Source organism: Salmo salar, chromosome 27, assembly GCF_965601325.2.
Source record: "Salmo salar chromosome 27, fSalSal1, whole genome shotgun sequence".
In the NCBI taxonomy this organism is placed as follows: domain Eukaryota; kingdom Metazoa; phylum Chordata; class Actinopteri; order Salmoniformes; family Salmonidae; genus Salmo; species Salmo salar.
In genome coordinates, this window is record NC_138317.1 from 47,617,782 (window position 1) to 47,637,500 (window position 19,719).

Consider the following 19,719-nt stretch of genomic DNA (forward strand, 5'->3'; position numbering starts at 1 on the left):
TCTGTCTCTCTTCTCTCCTCTCCTCTCTCTCTTCTCTGTCTCTCTCTTCTCTCTCTCTCTCTCTCTCTCTTCTCTCTCTCTCTCTCTCTCTCTCTCTCTCTCTCTCTCTCTCTCTCTTCTCTCTCTTCTGTCTCTCTCTCTCTCTCTCTCTCGCTCTTCTCTCTCTCACTTCTGTCTCTCTATCTCTCTTCTGTCTCTCTCTCTCTCTTCTGTCTCTCTCTTCTCTCTCTCTCTTCTCTCTCCTCTCTCTCTCTTCTCTCTCTCTTCTCTCTCTCTCTCTCTCTCTCTCTCTCTCTCTCTCTCTACCGTGCGCGCGCGCTCTGATCTGTCTCACTCTCTCTCTGGGAAAGAATAATTTCTCTTCGCAGTAATCCAGAGATAATGCTGAATTCACTGGGGATGTTGGCTTGCCAAAATAATGAATGCATTATGGCCAGCATTTATCAAATATAAGTGAAGATCTTGTTTGATTATGATAAATATATTTAGGCGGAATTTGTTTTCTTCGACACTTACGGATTGGTGTCACATGTATCCATAACCCCAAACAACTCAAGCGCTACCCCTTCCATACAGCAACATTACGCAGCTATTAGCCAATCCCCACAGCCCTTACACTTGTGACAAATAACGTATGCCTATTCAACTGTGATGTCATGGACAAAATATATCCCCTACCCTTCACACCCCAGGGGCTAATGTACCCTTTATCTCTCCACAACACTTCACATCCCAGGGGCTAATCTGCCCTATATCTCTCCACAACCCTTCACATCCCAGGGGCTAATCTGCCCTATATCTCTCCACAACCCTTCACATCCCAGGGGCTAATCTGCCCTATATCTCTCCACAAGCCTTCACATCCCAGGGGCTAATCTGCCCTATATCTCTCCACAACCCTTCACATCCCAGGGGCTAATCTGCCCTTATCTCTCCACAAGCCTTCACATCCCAGGGGCTAATCTGCCCTTTATCTCTCCACAAGCCTTCACATCCCAGGGGCTAATCTGCCCTATATCTCTCCACAACCCTTCACATCCCAGGGGCTAATCTGCCCTTTATCTCTCCACAAGCCTTCACATCCCAGGGGCTAATGTACCCTTTATCTCTCCACAACCCTTGCATATGTAACTAGTAGGGCACATAACAATCCTATGATAAATAAATCCTGCATAAACCATAAGGGTGAGGCAGTCTCATGGATATAGGCCTATCGTTGCCTGAATGATGTATCCATAACTAGTCTTAGTAACGGTATACTCCTTGCCACTCTTGTCATTTACCAAAGAGATTGACCTTTCAGTCAAACTCAACGCTCAACACCCAGACGGATTTACGGCACAGCTGCTGATTTGTTGTCGTTGGAAACGAACATTAATTGTTTCCATGACAACGTTGGCGCAAAATATAGAGTTTGAGTTTTAAAGAAAAGCAATAAAACAAAACGTGTTACGACCTGCTGCGGTCATTCCCTCGTGTTGAAAGATACCTAGAGAGGACTCGGTAATGAGAGACAAATTAAACGATATGGAAAATATTAGCCTTTACAAGATTCAATCCTGTCACGGTTGTCGTCGGTGAATGAGGACCAAAACGCAGCAGGTACGTGAATGCTCATCTTGATTTTTAATTACTCTTCAAAATGACCATACAAAATAACAAACACGAAAAACGAACGACCGACAATAACAGTCTGACTAGGCACACGGCTAAGCACAGGAACAATCACCCACAAATAACACATACAAACACACCCTAATATATGGGACTCTCAATCAAAGGCAGATAGACAACACCTGCCTTCAACTGAGAGTCCCAACCCCAATCAACCAAACATAGAAACACACACACTAGACTAACCATAGAATTAACTAAACATAAACCAAAACCCGGAAATACTAAATCAAACACCCTTTACACAAACACACCACCCCGAACCACATAAAACAAATACCCCCTGCCACGCCCTGACCAAACTACAAAACAATTAACCTTATATACTGGCCAGGACGTGACAGTACCCCCCCCTTAAAGGTGCTACCCCAGAAGCACCTTAACAAAAATAACCCCAAGCAACACCATCAAAAAGTCCCCTTTTCTAAAGGGAGGGAAGGGAGGGTGGCTGCCGTCAACGACGGCACTGTGCGACACCCCCCCTCCCCAACCCACCTATTTCTGGAGGTGGCTCTGGTTCCGGCCGTTCCAGGCTGTCGGGCCACTCTGGCATCGCCGGGGGGCAGTCGGGCCAGTCTGGCATCGCCGAGGGGCAGTCGGGCCAGTCTGGCATCGCCGAGGGGCAGTCGGGCCAGTCTGGCATCGCCGGGGGGCAGTCGGGGCAGTCTGGCAATTCGGGCCACTCCGGCAGTTCAGGGCAGTCTGGCCACTCCGGCAGTTCAGCGCAGTCTGGCCACTCCGGCAGTTCAGCGCAGTCTGGCCACTCCGGCAGTTCAGGGCAGTCTGGCCACTCCGGCAGTTCAGGGCAGTCTGGCCACTCCGGCAGTTCAGGGCAGTCTGGCCACTCCGGCAGTTCAGCGCAGTCTGGCCACTCCGGCAGTTCAGGGCAGTCTGGCCACTCCGGCAGTTCAGGGCAGTCTGGCCACTCGGGCAGTTCAGCGCAGAGTCTAGCCACTCCGGCAGTTCAGCGCAGTCTGGCCACTCCGGCAGTTCAGCGCAGTCTGGCCACTCCGGCAGTTCAGCGCAGTCTGACCTCTCTGGTGACTGTTGACTGGCCGGCAGCTCTGACGACTGTTGACTGGCGGGCAGCTCTGACGACTGTTGACTGGCGGGCAGCTCTGACGACTGTTGACTGGCGGGCAGCTCTGACGACTGTTGACTGGCGGGCAGCTCTGACGACTGTTGACTGGCGGGCAGCTCTGACGACTGTTGACTGGCGGGCAGCTCTGACGACTGTTGACTGGCGGGCAGCTCTGGACGACTGTTGACTGGCGGGCAGCTCTGACGACGACTGTTGACTGGCGGGCAGCTCTGACGACGACTGTTGACTGGCGGGCAGCTCTGACGACGACTGTTGACTGGCGGGCAGCTCTGACGACGACTGTTGACTGGCGGGCAGCTCTGACGACGACTGTTGACTGGCGGGCAGCTCTGACGACGACTGTTGACTGGCGGGCAGCTCTGACGACGACTGTTGACTGGCGGGCAGCTCTGACGACGACTGTTGACTGGCGGGCAGCTCTGACGACGACTGTTGACTGGCGGGCAGCTCTGACGACGACTGTTGACTGGCGGGCAGCTCTGACGACGACTGTTGACTGGCGGGCAGCTCTGACGACGACTGTTGACTGGCGGGCAGCTCTGACGACGACTGTTGACTGGCGGGCAGCTCTGATGATGACTGTTGACTGGCGGGCAGCTCTGATGATGACTGTTGACTGGCGGGCTGACGCACTATAATCCTGGTGCGTGGTGCTGGTACCGGATATACCAGCTTATGAACACGCACCTCCAGGCTAGTGCGGGGAGCGGGAACAGGACGAGTCGGACTGGGTTGACGCACTTCCGGGTCCGCACGAGAGACAGGAGCTGGAAACCCAGGGCTATGGAGGCGCACAGTCGGTCTAGATCTTACCTCCTGCACAACCCGCCTTGGCAGGACGGAACTAGTAGCCCTGTACGAGCGGGGTGCTCGTACAGGGCAGACTGGGCTGTGCAGGGGCCTGATGGTAGCCGTGCGTAGAGCGGGAGTTGGGTAGCCTGGTCCTCGGAGGCGTACCGGCGACCAGATGCGCTGCGCAGGCATCCTCCTACCAGGCTGGATGCCCGCCCTAGCACGGCACCTGCGAGGGGCTGGAATAACGTGCACCGGACTGTGCGTGCGTATGGGTGAGATAGTGCGCTCCTCAGCGAAACATAGCGCTCTCCACCCCATACGCTCCTCCATATAACCACGGGTAGCTGGCTTCCGGCTCTTCTTACGCCTAGCCAAACTACCCGTGTGCCCCCCCAAAAAAAATTCTTGGGGGTGCCTCTCGTGCATCTCCTTCAGCGCGTCCACTCTGGCCTCATACCACCGCCTCTCTGCCTTGGCTGCCTCAATTTCCCACTGCGGGCGGCGATAATCCCCAGCCTGATGCCAGGGTCCGGCCCCGTCCAGAACTTCCTCCCAAGTCCACTTCTCCCGCCAGTCCAACTCGAACTCCGTCTGCTCCTTCCTCTGCTGCTTGGTCCTTTGGTGGTGGGTGATTCTGTCACGGTTGTCGTCGGTGAATGAGGACCAAAACGCAGCAGGTACGTGAATGCTCATCTTGATTTTTAATTATCTTCAAAATGAACGTACAAAATAACAAACACGAAAAACGAACGACCGACAATAACAGTCTGACTAGGCACACGGCTAAGCACAGAACAATCACCCACAAATAACACATACAAACACACCCTAATATATGGGACTCTCAATCAAAGGCAGATAGACAACACCTGCCTTCAACTGAGAGTCCCAACCCCAATCAACCAAACATAGAAACACACACACTAGACTAACCATAGAATTAACTAAACATAAACCAAAACCCGGAAATACTAAATCAAACACCCTTTACACAAACACACCACCCCGAACCACATAAAACAAATACCCTCTGCCACGTCCTGACCAAACTACAAAACAATTAACCTTATATACTGGCCAGGACGTGACAAATCCAAAGACGTTTGCTTCAGTTGCTTCTCATTATTCGATCATAAGAGGATAAAGAAACGCAAACACACTGGGCACATTATTCCTCGAACAAAGGCAGGCTATGCTGATCAGCATGAATTGATTACATTTAAAATATATATACTGTAAATGTAATCAATTGTAATATATATATATATATATATGTTTCTTTCAGTTATTTTATTTGTCTCTCTGTTTTATTAACATATGGAGTCTAGACAGGCTACTTTAGTCAACTTTCTGAATGGACAGAGAGAATTAGCGAACTCTCACACACCTTAAAATGTCTCAACGATAAAACATTGATCACTCGTGCTTGTCTACCAAATGTATAGGTGTCGCCATAGGCCTAATATTTCAATTTAGGAAATGTGATCTTATGTCACGTCCTGGCCAGTATAAGGATAATTGTTTTTGTAGTTTGGTCAGGACGTGGCAGAGGGTATTTGTTTTATGTGGTTCGGGGTGGTGTGTTTGTGTAAAGGGTGTTTGATTTAGTATTTCCGGGTTTTTGGTTGATGGTCTATGTGTTTGTATTCTATGGTTAGTCTGGTGTGTGTGTTTCTATGTTTGGTTGATTGGGGTTGGGACTCTCAGTTGAAGGCAGGTGTTGTCTATCTGCCTTTGATTGAGAGTCCCATATATTAGGGTGTGTTTGTATGTGTTATTTGTGGGTGATTGTTCTGTGCTTAGCCGTGTGCCTAGTCAGACTGTTATTGTCGTTCGTTCGTTTTTCGTGTTTGTTATTTTGTATGTTCATTTTGAGAGTAATTAAAAATCAAGATGAGCATTCACGTACCTGCTGCGTTTTGGTCCTCATTCACCGACGACAACCGTGACATCTTAATCATTATTCAAAGTTAGACGTCCCTCCTACTGAAAATCATCCAGCTGACTTGAGCTGCCGGACAGCGCAAATGCACTTGATAAGCTTTTAATGATTAGCAAGTCTTTATTTTTTCTTTCTGTGGTGCCTCAGACAAAAACATGTGTTTTGTCTCTCGCTTACACAGGTGGTGGTTGCTTAATTTACACGTCATTACTGTACCCTTCTTGTGCAATGCATGTTATCTCCGCTGGCATCGCCACAGGCCTCTCTCTCTCTTCCATCCTCTCTCTCTCTCTTCCATCCCCTCTCTCTCTCTTCCATCCCCTCTCTCTCTCTTCCATCCCCTCTCTCTCTCTCTCTCTTCCATCCCCTCTCTCTCTCTTCCATCCCCTCTCTCTCTCTTCCATCCCCCTCTCTCTCTCTCTCTCTCTCTTCCATCCCCTCTCTCTCTCTTCCATCCCCTCTCTCTCTCTTCCATCCCCTCTCTCTCTCTCTCTTCCATCCCCTCTCTCTCTCTCTCTTCCATCCCCTCTCTCTCTCTCTCTTCCATCCCCTCTCTCTCTCTCTCTTCCATCCCCTCTCTCTCTCTCTCTTCCATCCCCTCTCTCTCTCTCTCTTCCATCCCCTCTCTCTCTCTTCCATCCCCTCTCTCTCTCTTCCATCCCCTCTCTCTCTCTCTCTTCCATCCCCTCTCTCTCTCTCTCTTCCATCCCCTCTCTCTCTCTCTCTCTTCCATCCCCTCTCTCTCTCTCTCTTCCATCCCCTCTCTCTCTCTCTCTTCCATCCCCTCTCTCTCTCTCTCTCTTCCATCCCCTCTCTCTCTCTCTCTCTTCCATCCCCTCTCTCTCTCTCTCTTCCATCCTCTCTCTCTCTCTCTTCCATCCCTCTCTCTCTCTCTTCCATCCTCTCTCTCTCTCTCTCTTCCATCCCCTCTCTCTCTCTCTCTTCCATCCCTCTCTCTCTCTCTCTTCCATCCCCTCTCTCTCTCTCTCTTCCATCCCCTCTCTCTCTCTCTCTTCCATCCCCTCTCTCTCTCTCTCTTCCATCCCCTCTCTCTCTCTCTCTTCCATCCCCTCTCTCTCTCTTCCATCCCCTCTCTCTCTCTCTTCCATCCCCTCTCTCTCTCTTCCATCCCCTCTCTCTCTCCATCCTCCTCTCTCTCTCTCTCTCTCTTCCATCCCCTCTCTCTCTCTCTCTTCCATCCCCTCCTCTCTCTCTCTCTCTTCCATCCCCTCTCTCTCTCTCTCTTCCATCCCCTCTCTCTCTCTCTCTTCCATCCCCTCTCTCTCTCTCTCTTCCATCCCCTCTCTCTCTCTCTCTTCCATCCCCTCTCTCTCTCTCTCTTCCATCCCCTCTCTCTCTCTCTCTTCCATCCCCTCTCTCTCTCTCTCTCTTCCATCCCCTCTCTCTCTCTCTCTCTTCCATCCCCTCTCTCTCTCTCTCTCTTCCATCCCCTCTCTCTCTCTCTCTCTTCCATCCCCTCTCTCTCTCTCTCTCTTCCACTCTCTCTCTCTCTCTTCATCCCCTCTCCTCTTCCATCCCTCTCTCTCTCTCTCTCTCTTCCATCCCCTCTCTCTCTCTCTCTCTCTTCCATCCTCTCTCTCTCTTCCATCCCCTCTCTCTCCATCCCCTCTCTCTCTCTCTCTCTCTTCATCCCCTCTCTCTCTCTCTCTTCCATCCCCTCTCTCTCTCTCTCTCTCTTCCATCCTCTCTCTCTCTCTCTCTTCCATCCCCTCTCTCTCTCTCTCTCTCTTCCATCCTCTCTCTCTCTCTCTCTCTTCCATCCCCTCTCTCTCTCTCTCTTCCATCCCCTCTCTCTCTCTCTCTCTCTCTTCCATCCTCTCTCTCTCTCTCTCTCTCATCCATCTCCTCTCTCTCTCTCTCTTCCATCCCCTCTCTCTCTCTCTCTCTCTTCCATCCCCTCTCTCTCTCTCTCTCTCTCTTCCATCCCCTCTCTCTCTCTCTCTCTCTCTCTCCATCCTCTCTCTCTCTCTCTCTCTCTTCCATCCCCTCTCTCTCTCTCTCTCTCTCTTCCATCCCCTCTCTCTCTCTATTACTCTTATAACAATTCAAACATTGCAGAGTTCACAAAGAACTTATGGTGAAGTTTAAATCGCCAGAGCTCTGGTGTGATGTGATGGTAAATAATAATAATAATAAACAGGAATTCTCTATCCTCCCTGCTGCACAATGTTTATGTTACAATGAGATGTTTGATGTCAAAATGCCCAATGCTAGAATGTTTACAATACAATTTAGGAAATGGTTTAAAAAAAATTCAAATATGTCTAATTTGCATAAACATAGTGATTGGAGGATAGCTGTGAGGCTTATCGAATCAGGATCAAATAATCTAATATCCTGGAGCTCATTGATGATATAATGTTAATATTTGAATATTGCCCGAAAGGCCAGTGGCAAGGAGTGAAATGTTCGCTAAAGATATTGGTAATCAGGCTAATCTACAACCCCCTTCACACCTCAAAGGCTATCATTCATTTATATATAAACCTATACAGCTGGGATACTGTCACGGATGTAGGTCTACCATTTCCCTGGCTGGTTGTTAAATGGTTAAGGTTCAGTTTTTACTCACTAAATGTGAAACTGATGCTTTAACAATCTGAAACCGTCACCAGTAAATGTGAAATGTCAATTCCATCTCTGCATATAACAGGTAATTCGTTTTTCCCTAATGCCTTTTGTGTAGAAACTAGTTGGATATAATGCAATGTAGTCTGGCCTTCAACCCAGAATAAATAAAATATATTTAAAAATAAACACTAAATCATAAACAATACATCAGCTACATTAAAATGAATTACAAATGGGTGACAGCATGTCCCTCTGCTCTTCCCACTGAATCAATTGGCACGTGGAGCTATAGAAATAAGGCCTAGTTCTATACCGGGATTAAATGCTATATTATATTAGCATTGGGATTAAGAGTAACAATAGCATAGGAGGCTACAAATATGCGGGTGGTTGTATGGACAAGGTGTGTTGTTAGGCCCAATTAGAAAAGCCACAGTAGGCGCATGGATACGGACAAGGTGTGTGGTTAGACCCAATTAGAAAAGGTCACAGTAGGCGCATGGATACGGACAAGGTGTGTGGTTAGGCCCAATTAGAAAAGGTCACAGTAGGCGCATGGATACGGACAAGGTGTGTGGTTAGGCCCAATTAGAAAAAGCTTTGACTGAGAGTGAAAAGGCTTTGACTCCCAAGCAGGGGAGTAACTGATTACATGTAGTCTGATTAGAAGAAAAAACATATGTCAATGTAATCTGTTACATTACCAGCAAAAAAATTATGTAATCAGATTACAGAAATGATCTCGCATGACTGTTAAATTCAGAAAAGATGTTTGCGAAAGAAATACATTTAGTTTTCTCAATGACAATCAATTCAGCATTGGAAAAAAAATGTCACACAACATTTTTACCTCATTGATAATATGAACGTGATAATAGGTTTAGTCATGATAATTTATCCCACTCTGCTCAGGAAATACCTTGGACATTATATTAGTTATTTCCTTTCCCATTCAAGAGTTGTTGAACATTTTCTTGTAGGCCGATATGTCCTGTGTAAATGGAGTAACGTTAGAAAATATATTCTCTCTACCACACCAGGAATGCAAATATGGTCGTGTTGACACAGATCAACAATGGAAGGCACAATCCGCAGAATACGGTCCAGGTTGGCTTTTTAAGTAACAGCTATTCAAGCAAGAAAACAAACAAAACAGTTTATTTTTTTTTCATGTAGGCTATTTTGTTGAAAAAAGTGATATTATACTTTCATACTCTGAAGACGCCAATTATAAAAGCAGCACATTATCTGATTAAGGTTGCGTGGTCCAAACATTTCATATTAGAGTAAACACCATCCCTAAATTATGACTGTCAATATTACTTTGAATTAATATTCTTTTATATTTTCAGTCGGCCTTGACTTTAGTTTTTTTGTTATTGAAATTCCAACCAATCAAAAAGCGCAGGCAGCGTTCTTCAGAAGCGACAGTCGTGTCACCATGGTTGCAGTTTATGCCTTTTTGTTATTTTTTATTTTATTTCATTGCCATTCAAATTAAAAAACAAATTCAAACCCAAACACATTCCAATCAATAACGTTCATCATTAATTCATCCTATGGATCTGAAAAGATGCTTGTCGGATCAAATAATAATTTGATCACCGAAATATCAAGGCAAATGATACCGGATGATCCTTTCAGGCCGCGCCGGTCCGCTTTGAAGCGGTCTTGGAGCACCGTGGGACCGTTTCCTCGTTCCCTTTGGATCCATCCAAGTGTACCGGAGGATGACTTTGACCGAATCTGTGTCAAAATATGGAGAGACTCGAAGAAAGCTGAATTTGGAATGTGGCCACATATGGAGGAGGACAGTATGACCCCAGCTAATGAACACCCACAGGCCCCACGAGCCCCACCGGCCCAGGACCGGCGCGCAGAAGAGGATCCGGTCCCCACTGTGAGGCCTCAAAACATCCACTGCGAAGTCCGAGACAATGCGTGTCTTGTTACACGGTGGAAACCTATGTTTATCAAAATCACGGATCCAAGGTAACCTCTCACTTCAACGTCAAAATTATGATTTACTACTATAACGTTAAACTCTGCAGAGCATTAAGCAAGAATTGTAGTCAACTGTGTCGTTATCTTCCAATACATTTTCAGTTTAGGCCTATTAGAATCACCCAGCTCTTCTGTGTCGTGAGTGATGCTAAAATGTAGCTGTATCCAGTCATCAATGGATGTGTTCCTGAAATAGCCTCTAGTGTTTCAGAGTGCATAGTTACATTATCGGTTCATAAATTCTTTGCGTGTTTCGCTCACGGCGCGTTTCCCAGAGCGCGTTTCCCCGCTCCCAGAGCGCGTTTCCCAGGTCGCGTTTCCCAGAGCGCGTTTCCCAGAGCGCGTTTCCCAGGTCGCGTTTCCCAGAGCGCGTTTCCCAGAGCGCGTTTCCCAGGTCGCGTTTCCCAGAGCGCGTTTCCCCGCTCCCAGAGCGCGTTTCCCAGAGCGCGTTTCCCAGGTCGCGTTTCCCAGAGCGCGTTTTCCAGAGCGCACACTAGACGCTCTGGGCGGAGGAGTAGCGTTCTGACCTCCCATTAACTGTCAAAGACTCAAAGCTAACTGGCTAAAAGTCGGCTAGATTACTAGCAACTTCCAGGCACATCATGAGAGAACACCTCATTGTGATCATTTCTCTCACCCTAAAGCCGGTTAGTATGTTTTCATGTTATCTATTAGTGACTGGTAACTGTGCTGCTGGCAACAATTTATGAACTAAGTTATTTTTCAGAGTGTTGTGAAATCAGAGTAAATTTACGTAACACAGCCAATGTGAATGTAAAGAGGAGATGTTGAATGAATTAATGGTCCAGCGCTGTCAAACCACTTAATTTGTTTATGTTTTACACTATTTACAGAATATCTCCACATTATGAGGTTTGGAATAGTCTTGTGAAATGATGATAATGTCGTTTTAGTGTAGCTTAGAGCTGTTTGAAAAGACCACCTGAAATTTCAGCCTGTTTTAGTGGGATTGGAGCTTTCGCCTGCCTGGTGATATCACCAGGTGGTAAATTAGTTAAATAGACCAATAAACAGAGTTTCAAACCTGTCTGCCAATAACAGTTAGTTTTCAGTTTTCTCTCACTCACTCTGGAGGAGATGGCCTCCTTTTGCGGTCACTGGCGGTTAGCTGCTGGCCTCACTTCACGCTAATGCTCAGCCATCTGTTCAGGATCCAACGGGCCGAGGTGAGCGGCCCGGGCCCTGGTGCACCGTCTGTTCCGCATCGGGGCTCGGCGCATAAAAAAAAAATGAATACCCAGAGCCCAGCGGCTGTCCCGCGACTTGCCCGTCCAAAGGGACGGAAAGAGGGATGCATGGAGAGAGGGAGAGGCAGAAGAGAGATGTTTTACCCATGTTTGGTTTAGCTAGCGGCTGCTGCTGTTTTGTTGACTTGGCAGCTCTGAATAGGTTATTCAGTGTTTTAGGATGAGTCTGTCTGTGTAGCTGCAGGTCTATGTGACCGTGAAGTTTGGATGAGCTGCTCCAATAGCAATAGCAATAGCAATAGCAATAGCTTAGCATGACTGAAGTGGTGATGTTGATAGATCATGGATGTAAAGGTGGTTTAATTTATGATTAAGCCATGATTCATCATAATGATCGTCATCATCGACAATATCCACCATCATCATCATCACCATCACCACCATATCATATCATACAGAATTCATGATCCATGAAAGGCCATCATTGAACCATCTCAACCCCTCTCTCTCTCTCTCTCTCTCTCTCTCGCTTCCTCTCTCTCACTCTCTCTATCCTGCTCCCCCCTCTCTCTCTCCCTCTTTCTCGCTCTCTCTCTCACTTCCTCTCTCTCTTGTTTTCTCTCCCCCCTCTCTCTTTCTCTCTTTCTCTTTCACTCTATCCTGCTCCCCTCTCTCTCTCTCTCTCTCTCTCTCTCTCTCTCGCTTCCTCTCTCCTTCTCTCTCTCTCTTCCACTCTTGCTATCCTGCTCCCCCCCCCTCTCTCTCTCTCTCTCTCTCTCTCTCTCTCTCTCTCTTTCGCTTCCTCTCTCCTTCTCTCTCTCTCTTCCACTCTCTGCTATCCTGCTCCCCCCCCTCTTTCTCTCTCTCTCTCTCCTTCTCTCTCTCTCCTTCTTCCTCTCTCTCTTTCTCTCTATCCTGCTCCCCTCTCCCTCTCTCGCTATCCTGCTCCCTCTCCCTCTCCCTCTTTCTCTCTCTCTCTCTCCTTCTCTCTCTCTCTCCCTCTTCCTCTCTCTCTTTCTCTCTATCCTGCTCCCCCTCCCTCTTTCTCTCTCTCTCTCTCCTTCTCTCTCTCTCTCCCTCTTCCTCTCTCTTTCTCTCTATCCTGCTCCCCTCTCCCTCTCTCGCTATCCTGCTCCCTCTCTCTCGCTTCCTCTCTCGCTCTCACTTCCTCTCTCCTCTCTCTCTCTCTTCCCCTCTCTCTACCCTGCTCCCCCCCTCTCTCTCTCGCTTCCTCTCTCGCTCTCTCTCTCTCGCTTCCTCTCTCTCTCTCTCTCTCGCTTCCTCTCTCTCCTCTCTCGCTTCCTCTCTCGCTTCCTCTCTCCTTCTCTCTCTATTTTCCCCTCTCTCTATCCTGCTCCCCTCTCTCTCTCTCTCTCTGTTTCTCTCTCGCTCTCTGAATAGGCTGGATGAGATCTCTCTGATGGTGGAGAGGGAGTTCCAGACTTTGACGTCACAGACAGAGAAAGATCGACATGACCTCTCCGTCTCCTCTCAGCGCCCTGACGATGTCCGGTGTGACGACTGTTCCCATGGCGATGACCCCATATGGGAGACACAGGTGGAGAAGAAGAAGGAGGAGGAAAAGGTTAGAATTTTACTACACCAGAGATAATGGGTTTGATCATCAGATAGGCCACTAAAGGGGTGGTTTCCTGGACCCATTTAAGCCTAGTGCTGGACAACAACAAAAAAGCAATCTGAAAGGGTAAACCATGTTATTCTATTTTACCAATACTAGGTGAACCCAGAGGAGGAGCAAAGGAGGGACATTGCCAAGTACCTCAGGGGCCTCCTGATCCCAGGGCAGGAGGGTAGAGGGGAGGACAGTTCCATCATGGTGGAACCTCTCCATATTCCTAACCCTTACCTGTTGGACTCCATCCTGCTGAACCCTGACCTCGGTGCTAACCTCTCCCATTTAGTTCCTGACTTGCTCCCTGATCTCTCATCCCTGCTCCCCAACCTGGCCCCCAACCTGGCCCCCAGCCTGCTCCCCAACCTGGCCCCCGACCTGGCCCCCAACCTGCTCCCCAACCTGGCCCCCAACCTGGCCCCCAGCCTGCTCCCCAACCTGGCCCCCGACCTGGCCCCCGACCTGGCCCCCGACCTGGCTCCCCGACCTGGCCCCCAGCCTGGCCCCCAGCCTGGCCCCCAGCCTGCTCCCCAACCTGGCTCCCCAACCTGGCCCCCAACCTGGCCCCCAGCGAAGACGACTTTCCCCCTCTGCCGAACGCCGCGTCTCCATGGCAAGGTGACAGGCTGTGGCAGGGCTCTCCGCCTGCCAACCTCCCCAAGCCTCTCATCCCCATCCCTGGCCCCTTCAACCTTCTGGGCAAAGTACCTGCCTGTATCAAGGCCTCAGCTTCAGGTCCAGCCTCAACTCCTGTCCCAGTCCCAACTCCAGCCAAGGTCCCAGTCATCCAGGTCACAGCCACAGCCCGTTCTTCAACTCCAGCCCCAGCCAAGGTCCCAGCCATCAGGATTACAGACCCAACCAAGGCCCTAGCTTCATCTCCATCAACAACCCAACAGGAGCTTTATGACCTGATGGCTGACTTCCCAGCCCTCCAGCCCCAGGGGAAAGCACCTCCACTGGGCTTACAGCAGCCTGCCAATGCCCCGTGCCGGGCTCCAACCATCAATGTGGAGCTACTTCTCCAGGACCTGCCCTACAGCGCCTTGTTCAAGGCCCAGGAAGGTGACCGGGAGCTGGGCAGACAGGATGGTAAAAGAGGGGTCAAGGGACCCAAGAAGATAGAGTCAGAACCTGAGGAGCAACCTCGGGACATTCCCATTGTTACTGATGATGTTGACCAGTGGCCTGAGATCATCACTACCAAGCAGCCTGTATTCACCCAAGCAACTCAACAGGTTATAGCAGGTAAGAGATATCTTCTTCTTATTTTTTATTTCACGATGAATATTTTCAACTGACCATGATATGTTCTGCCATCGCTACCCAAATATCACTATCATACTACCACTGGCAACTGTTGTCCAAAGGCCATCCATCCAAAATGTATTGAAGCAGGACTGAAACATGTCGACGTCGTCGTAGGTGTTTCATATGAAGCAGGACTGAAACATGTCGTCGTAGGTGTTTCATATGAAGCAGGACTGAAACATGTCGATGTCGTCGTAGGTGTTTCATATGAAGCAGGACTGAAACATGTCGATGTCGTCGTAGGTGTTTCATATGAAGCAGGACTGAAACATGTCGATGTCGTCGTAGGTGTTTCATATGAAGCAGGACTGAAACATGTCGATGTCGTCGTAGGTGTTTCATATGAAGCAGGACTGAAACATGTCGATGTCGTCGTAGGTGTTTCATATGAAGCAGGACTGAAACATGTCGATGTCGTCGTAGGTGTTTCATATGAAGCAGGACTGAAACATGTCGATGTCGTCGTAGGTGTTTCATATGAAGCAGGACTGAAACATGTCGATGTCGTCGTAGGTGTTTCATATGAAGCAGGACTGAAACATGTCGATGTCGTCGTAGGTGTTTCATATGAAGCAGGACTGAAACATGTCGATGTCGTCGTAGGTGTTTCATATGAAGCAGGACTGAAACATGTCGATGTCGTCGTAGGTGTTTCATATGAAGCAGGACTGAAACATGTCGTCGTAGGTGTTTCATATGAAGCAGGACTGAAACATGTCGATGTCGTCGTAGGTGTTTCATATGAAGCAGGACTGAAACATGTCGTCGTAGGTGTTTCATATGAAGCAGGACTGAAACATGTCGATGTCGTCGTAGGTGTTTCATATCTAGTCGTTCATAGTTCCTGAGAATGGTGTAAGTAGACACCATGGTCAGTTATACTTGTTGGACATTGGATGGTAAAGAGTTAGAGGATGGTTCAGGTCAGGGTAAGGAAGGCTCGTCTTGGGGACAGAATGATTTGCATACCAGTTCCCCCCCACACACACACACACACACACACACACACACACACACACACACACACACACACACACACACACACATTCAGTGCAGTCAGATAGTACTCAAGCCTTACCTTATACTAAAATTGATTAAATAGTTTTTTCCCCTTGATCAATCTACACACTATCCCATAATAACAAAGCAAAAACAGGTTTTTAGAATTGCCTGCTAACTGACTGTAGCCTGTATGCAACCATGTGGGAGAGGAGGACCCTTCATTCATTAACCGTTACTGAGGAAATCAATTCTGTTACTTGCTTTCTTGTTATTCGTGTCAGATATTTACAGCAGGCAGTAGCCTCTGGATTGGGAGACAGCCTATGACTTGCTGTAGGTGGCTGGACTATTTGAACATTTTTAGGGCCTTCGTCTGACACCGCCTGGTATAGAGGTCCTGGATGGCAGGGAGCTTGGCCTCTTGTGCTGTACTGGGCCGTACGCACTACCCTCTGTAGCACCTTCTGGTCAGATGCCAAGCAGTTGCCGTACCAATCGAGTCAAGATGCTCTCAATGGTGCAACTGTAGAGCTATTTGAGGGCCCCATGACAAATCTTTTTCATTCTCCTCCTACACACCTCTGTTTGTATAGTAGAGGTGATGTAGTGTTGTGTTTCCACCTCTGTGTGTATAGTAGAGGTGATGTAGTGTTGTGTTTCCACCTCTGTGTGTATAGTAGAGGTGATGTAGTGTTGTGTTTCCACCTCTGTGTGTATAGTAGAGGTGATGTAGTGTTGTGTTTCCACCTCTGTGTGTATAGTAGAGGTGATGTAGTGTTGTGTTGTGTTTCCACCTCTGTGTGTATAGTAGAGGTGATGTAATGTTGTGTTTCCACCTCTGTGTGTATAGTAGAGGTGATGCAGTGTTGTTGTGTTTCCACCTCTGTGTGTATAGTAGAGGTGATGTAGTGTAGTGTTGTGTTTCCACCTCTGTGTGTATAGTAGAGGTGATGTAGTGTTGTGTTTCCACCTCTGTGTATATAGTAGAGGTGATGTAGTGTTGTGTTTCCACCTCTGTGTGTATAGTAGAGGTGATGTAGTGTTGTTTCCACCTCTGTGTGTATAGTAGAGGTGATGTAGTGTTGTGTTTCCACCTCTGTGTGTATAGTAGAGGTGATGTAGTGTTGTGTTTCCACCTCTGTGTGTATAGTAGAGGTGATGTAGTGTTGTGTTTCCACCTCTCTGTGTATAGTAGAGGTGATGTAGTGTTGTGTTTCCACCTCTCTGTGTATAGTAGAGGTGATGTAGCGTTGTGTTTCCACCTCTGTGTGTTTAGTAGAGGTGATGTAGTGTTGTGTTTCCACCTCTGTGTGTATAGTAGAGGTGATGTAGCGTTGTGTTTCCACCTCTGTGTGTATAGTAGAGGTGATGTAGTGTTGTGTTTCCACCTCTGTGTGTATAGTAGAGGTGATGTAGTGTTGTGTTTCCACCTCTGTTTGTATAGTAGAGGTGATGTAGTGTTGTGTTTCCACCTCTGTGTGTATAGTAGAGGTGATGTAGTGTTGTGTTTCCACCTCTGTGTGTATAGTAGAGGTGATGTAGTGTTGTGTTTCCACCTCTGTGTGTATAGTAGAGGTGATGTAGTGTTGTGTTTCCACCTCTCTGTGTATAGTAGAGGTGATGTAGCGTTGTGTTTCCACCTCTGTGTGTATAGTAGAGGTGATGTAGCGTTGTGTTTCCACCTCTGTGTGTATAGTAGAGGTGATGTAGCGTTGTGTTTCCACCTCTGTGTGTATAGTAGAGGTGATGTAGCGTTGTGTTTCCACCTTTGTGTGTATAGTAGAGGTGATGTAGCGTTGTGTTTCCACCTCTGTGTGTATAGTAGAGGTGATGTAGTGTTGTGTTTCCACCTCTGTTTGTATAGTAGAGGTGATGTAGTGTTGTGTTGTGTTTCCACCTCTGTGTGTATAGTAGAGGTGATGTTGTGTTGTGTTTCCACCTCTGTTTGTATAGTAGAGGTGATGTAGTGTTGTGTTGTGTTTCCACCTCTGTTTGTATAGTAGAGGTGATGTAGTGTTGTGTTTCCACCTCTGTGTGTATAGTAGAGGTGATGTAGCGTTGTGTTTCCACCTCTGTGTGTATAGTAGAGGTGATGTAGTGTTGTGTTTCCACCTCTGTGTGTATAGCAGAGGTGATGTAGTGTTGTGTTTCCACCTCTGTGTGTATAGTAGAGGTGATGTAGTGTTGTTTTGCCTTTAGTTACACAGGTGACATGCTAGTTGAAATGAGGTAGTAGGGATTTTATATTCCCTTCATTAAAATCCCTGGCCACTAGGAGTGCCGCAATTTTCTTGTTTTCTTGTTTGTGGTCTTAGTGCCAGCATCGATTTGTAGCGGTAAAAGACAGCTACAAAAACATATATATTAAATCTCTCTTCGTATATATAGAGTAGTATTGTCTACAGGTTATCGTGAGGTATTGTAACTCAGGCGAGCAGAACCTTGAGACTTCCTTAATGTTAGAGAACACACACCAGCTGCTGTTAATAAAGAGACACACACCCTTGAGTTCACGAGACGCTGCCGTTCTGTCCTGCCAATGTATATGAAAAACAGCTAGGTTTATATTAACCGTGTTCTTGTTCAGCCACGAATCGGAGAAATGTATTACAGTCTTTCAGATCACGTTGATTGTCTTGAACGGAGCTCATCCAGTTTATTCTCCAGTGATTGCAAGTTTTCGCCAACAGAACGGAGGGTAAACACGTTTTTTTTCCCCACTCTCTAACGTAGTCTCGTACTGAGCGGTGTGTCCTTCAGCGCCGACTCACTGAAGTAGAAGTGTTCATCAAAATGCAGGTTATTGCTCGCTGTTCTGACGTCCAGAGGCTTTATTTTCGGGTTATAATAAACAATGACGGAACCCATGACGTACAAAAAAAGTTAAGATCGGCGCAACAACAACAAAAAAACAAACAAAATAAAACAATTGGTCAGGAGACTGTAAAACGGCTTCTATTCTCTCAAGCACCATTCTGAGGTTGTTGTAACTAAGACGTTTTGTGGTTGGAATTGCAGTGTAACTAAGACGTTTTGTGGTTGGAATTGCAGTGTAACTAAGACGTTTTGTGGTTGGAATTGCAGTGTAACTAAGACGTTTTGTGGTTGGAATTGCAGTGTGTAATGAGAATTTAGGCGTGCGCTTGCAACTTTTGACAGACTTGTTTCATCTGGACTAACAAAATTGAGATTTTCCTTTTTTTTTTATAAAGGTCCAATATTTTCACAATTGTTGTGATTGGAGGATAGCTTTGAGTGACGGTGATCCAAACATGATCAAATCCTCTGTTCTACTCAAATGTAAAGATAGCAGGAAGGCCAAACTCTTTGGCACATGACATGGCGTACAGGGAGTGGATTAGCTAATCTATTTAGATCCGTGTCTCACAAAGACACGGCGGTTGGAACCAAAAATCTCGACTTTGGACTCATCAGACCAGATTTCCACCGGTTTAATGTCCATTGCTCGTGTTTCTTGGCCCAAGCAAGTCTATTCTTCTTATTGGTGTCCTTTAGTAGTGGTTTCTTTGCAGCAATGCAACCATAAAGGCCTGATTCACGCAGTCTCCTTTGAACAGTTGCATTTGAGATGTGTCTGTTTGAAAAATATATATATATTTAACTAGGCAAGTCAGTTAAGAGCAAATTCTTATTTACAATGACGGCCTACACCAGCCAAACCCGGACAACACTGGGCCAATTGTACACCGTCCTATGGGACTAACAATCACTGCCAGATGTGATACAGCTTGGATACGAACCAGGGACTGTAATGACGCCCCTTGCACTAAGATGCAGTGCCTTAGACCACAGCGCCACTCGGGAGTTATATTAACTCTGTGAAGCATTTATTCAGGCTGCAATTTCTGAGGCTGGTAACTCTAATGAATTTAACCTCTGCAGCAGAGGTAACTCTGGGTCTTCCTTTCCTGTAGCGGTCATCATGAGAGCCAGTTTCATCATAGCGCTTGATGGTTTTTGCGACTGCAATTGAAGAAACTTTAAAAGTTATTTTAAATTTTCCGGATTGACTGACCTTCATGTCTTAAAGTAATGATGTACTGTCGTTTCTCTTTGCTTATTTGAGCTGTTCTTGCCATAATATGGACTTGGTCTTTTACCAAATAGGGCTACTTTCTGTGTACCAACCCTACCTTGTCACAACACAACTGATTGGCTCAAACGCATTAAGAATGAAATAAATTCCACTAATTTACTTTTAACAAGGCACACCTGTTAATTGAAATGCATTCCAGGTGACTCCCTCATGAAGCTGGTTGAGATAATGTCAAGAGTGTGCAATGCTTTCATCATGGCAAAGGGTGGATACTTTGAAGAATCTGCAATATAAAATATATTTTGTTTTGTTTAAAGTCTAGGGGGCAGTATTTTGACGTCCAGATGAAAAGCGTGCCCAAAGTAAACTGCCTGTTACTCAGGCCCAGAAGCTAGGATA

At 47.2% G+C, this 19,719-nt stretch overlaps 1 protein-coding gene across 1 annotated transcript in view; it reads left to right on the forward strand.

Moving 5' to 3' along the window:
- The first annotated feature begins 9,622 nt into the window (after window positions 1-9,622).
- The window catches only part of LOC106589161 (uncharacterized), a 36,472-nt gene continuing 26,375 nt past the window's right edge, over window positions 9,623-19,719 (forward strand). Inside the window, exons 1-4 of the mRNA XM_082970284.1 lie at window positions 9,623-10,097; window positions 12,719-12,902; window positions 13,056-13,440; window positions 13,473-14,198. Coding sequence (XP_082826410.1) covers window positions 9,679-10,097; window positions 12,719-12,902; window positions 13,056-13,440; window positions 13,473-14,198 — 1,714 coding nt within the window. The 5' untranslated portion in view covers window positions 9,623-9,678. The remainder of the gene's footprint in view (window positions 10,098-12,718; window positions 12,903-13,055; window positions 13,441-13,472; window positions 14,199-19,719) is intronic.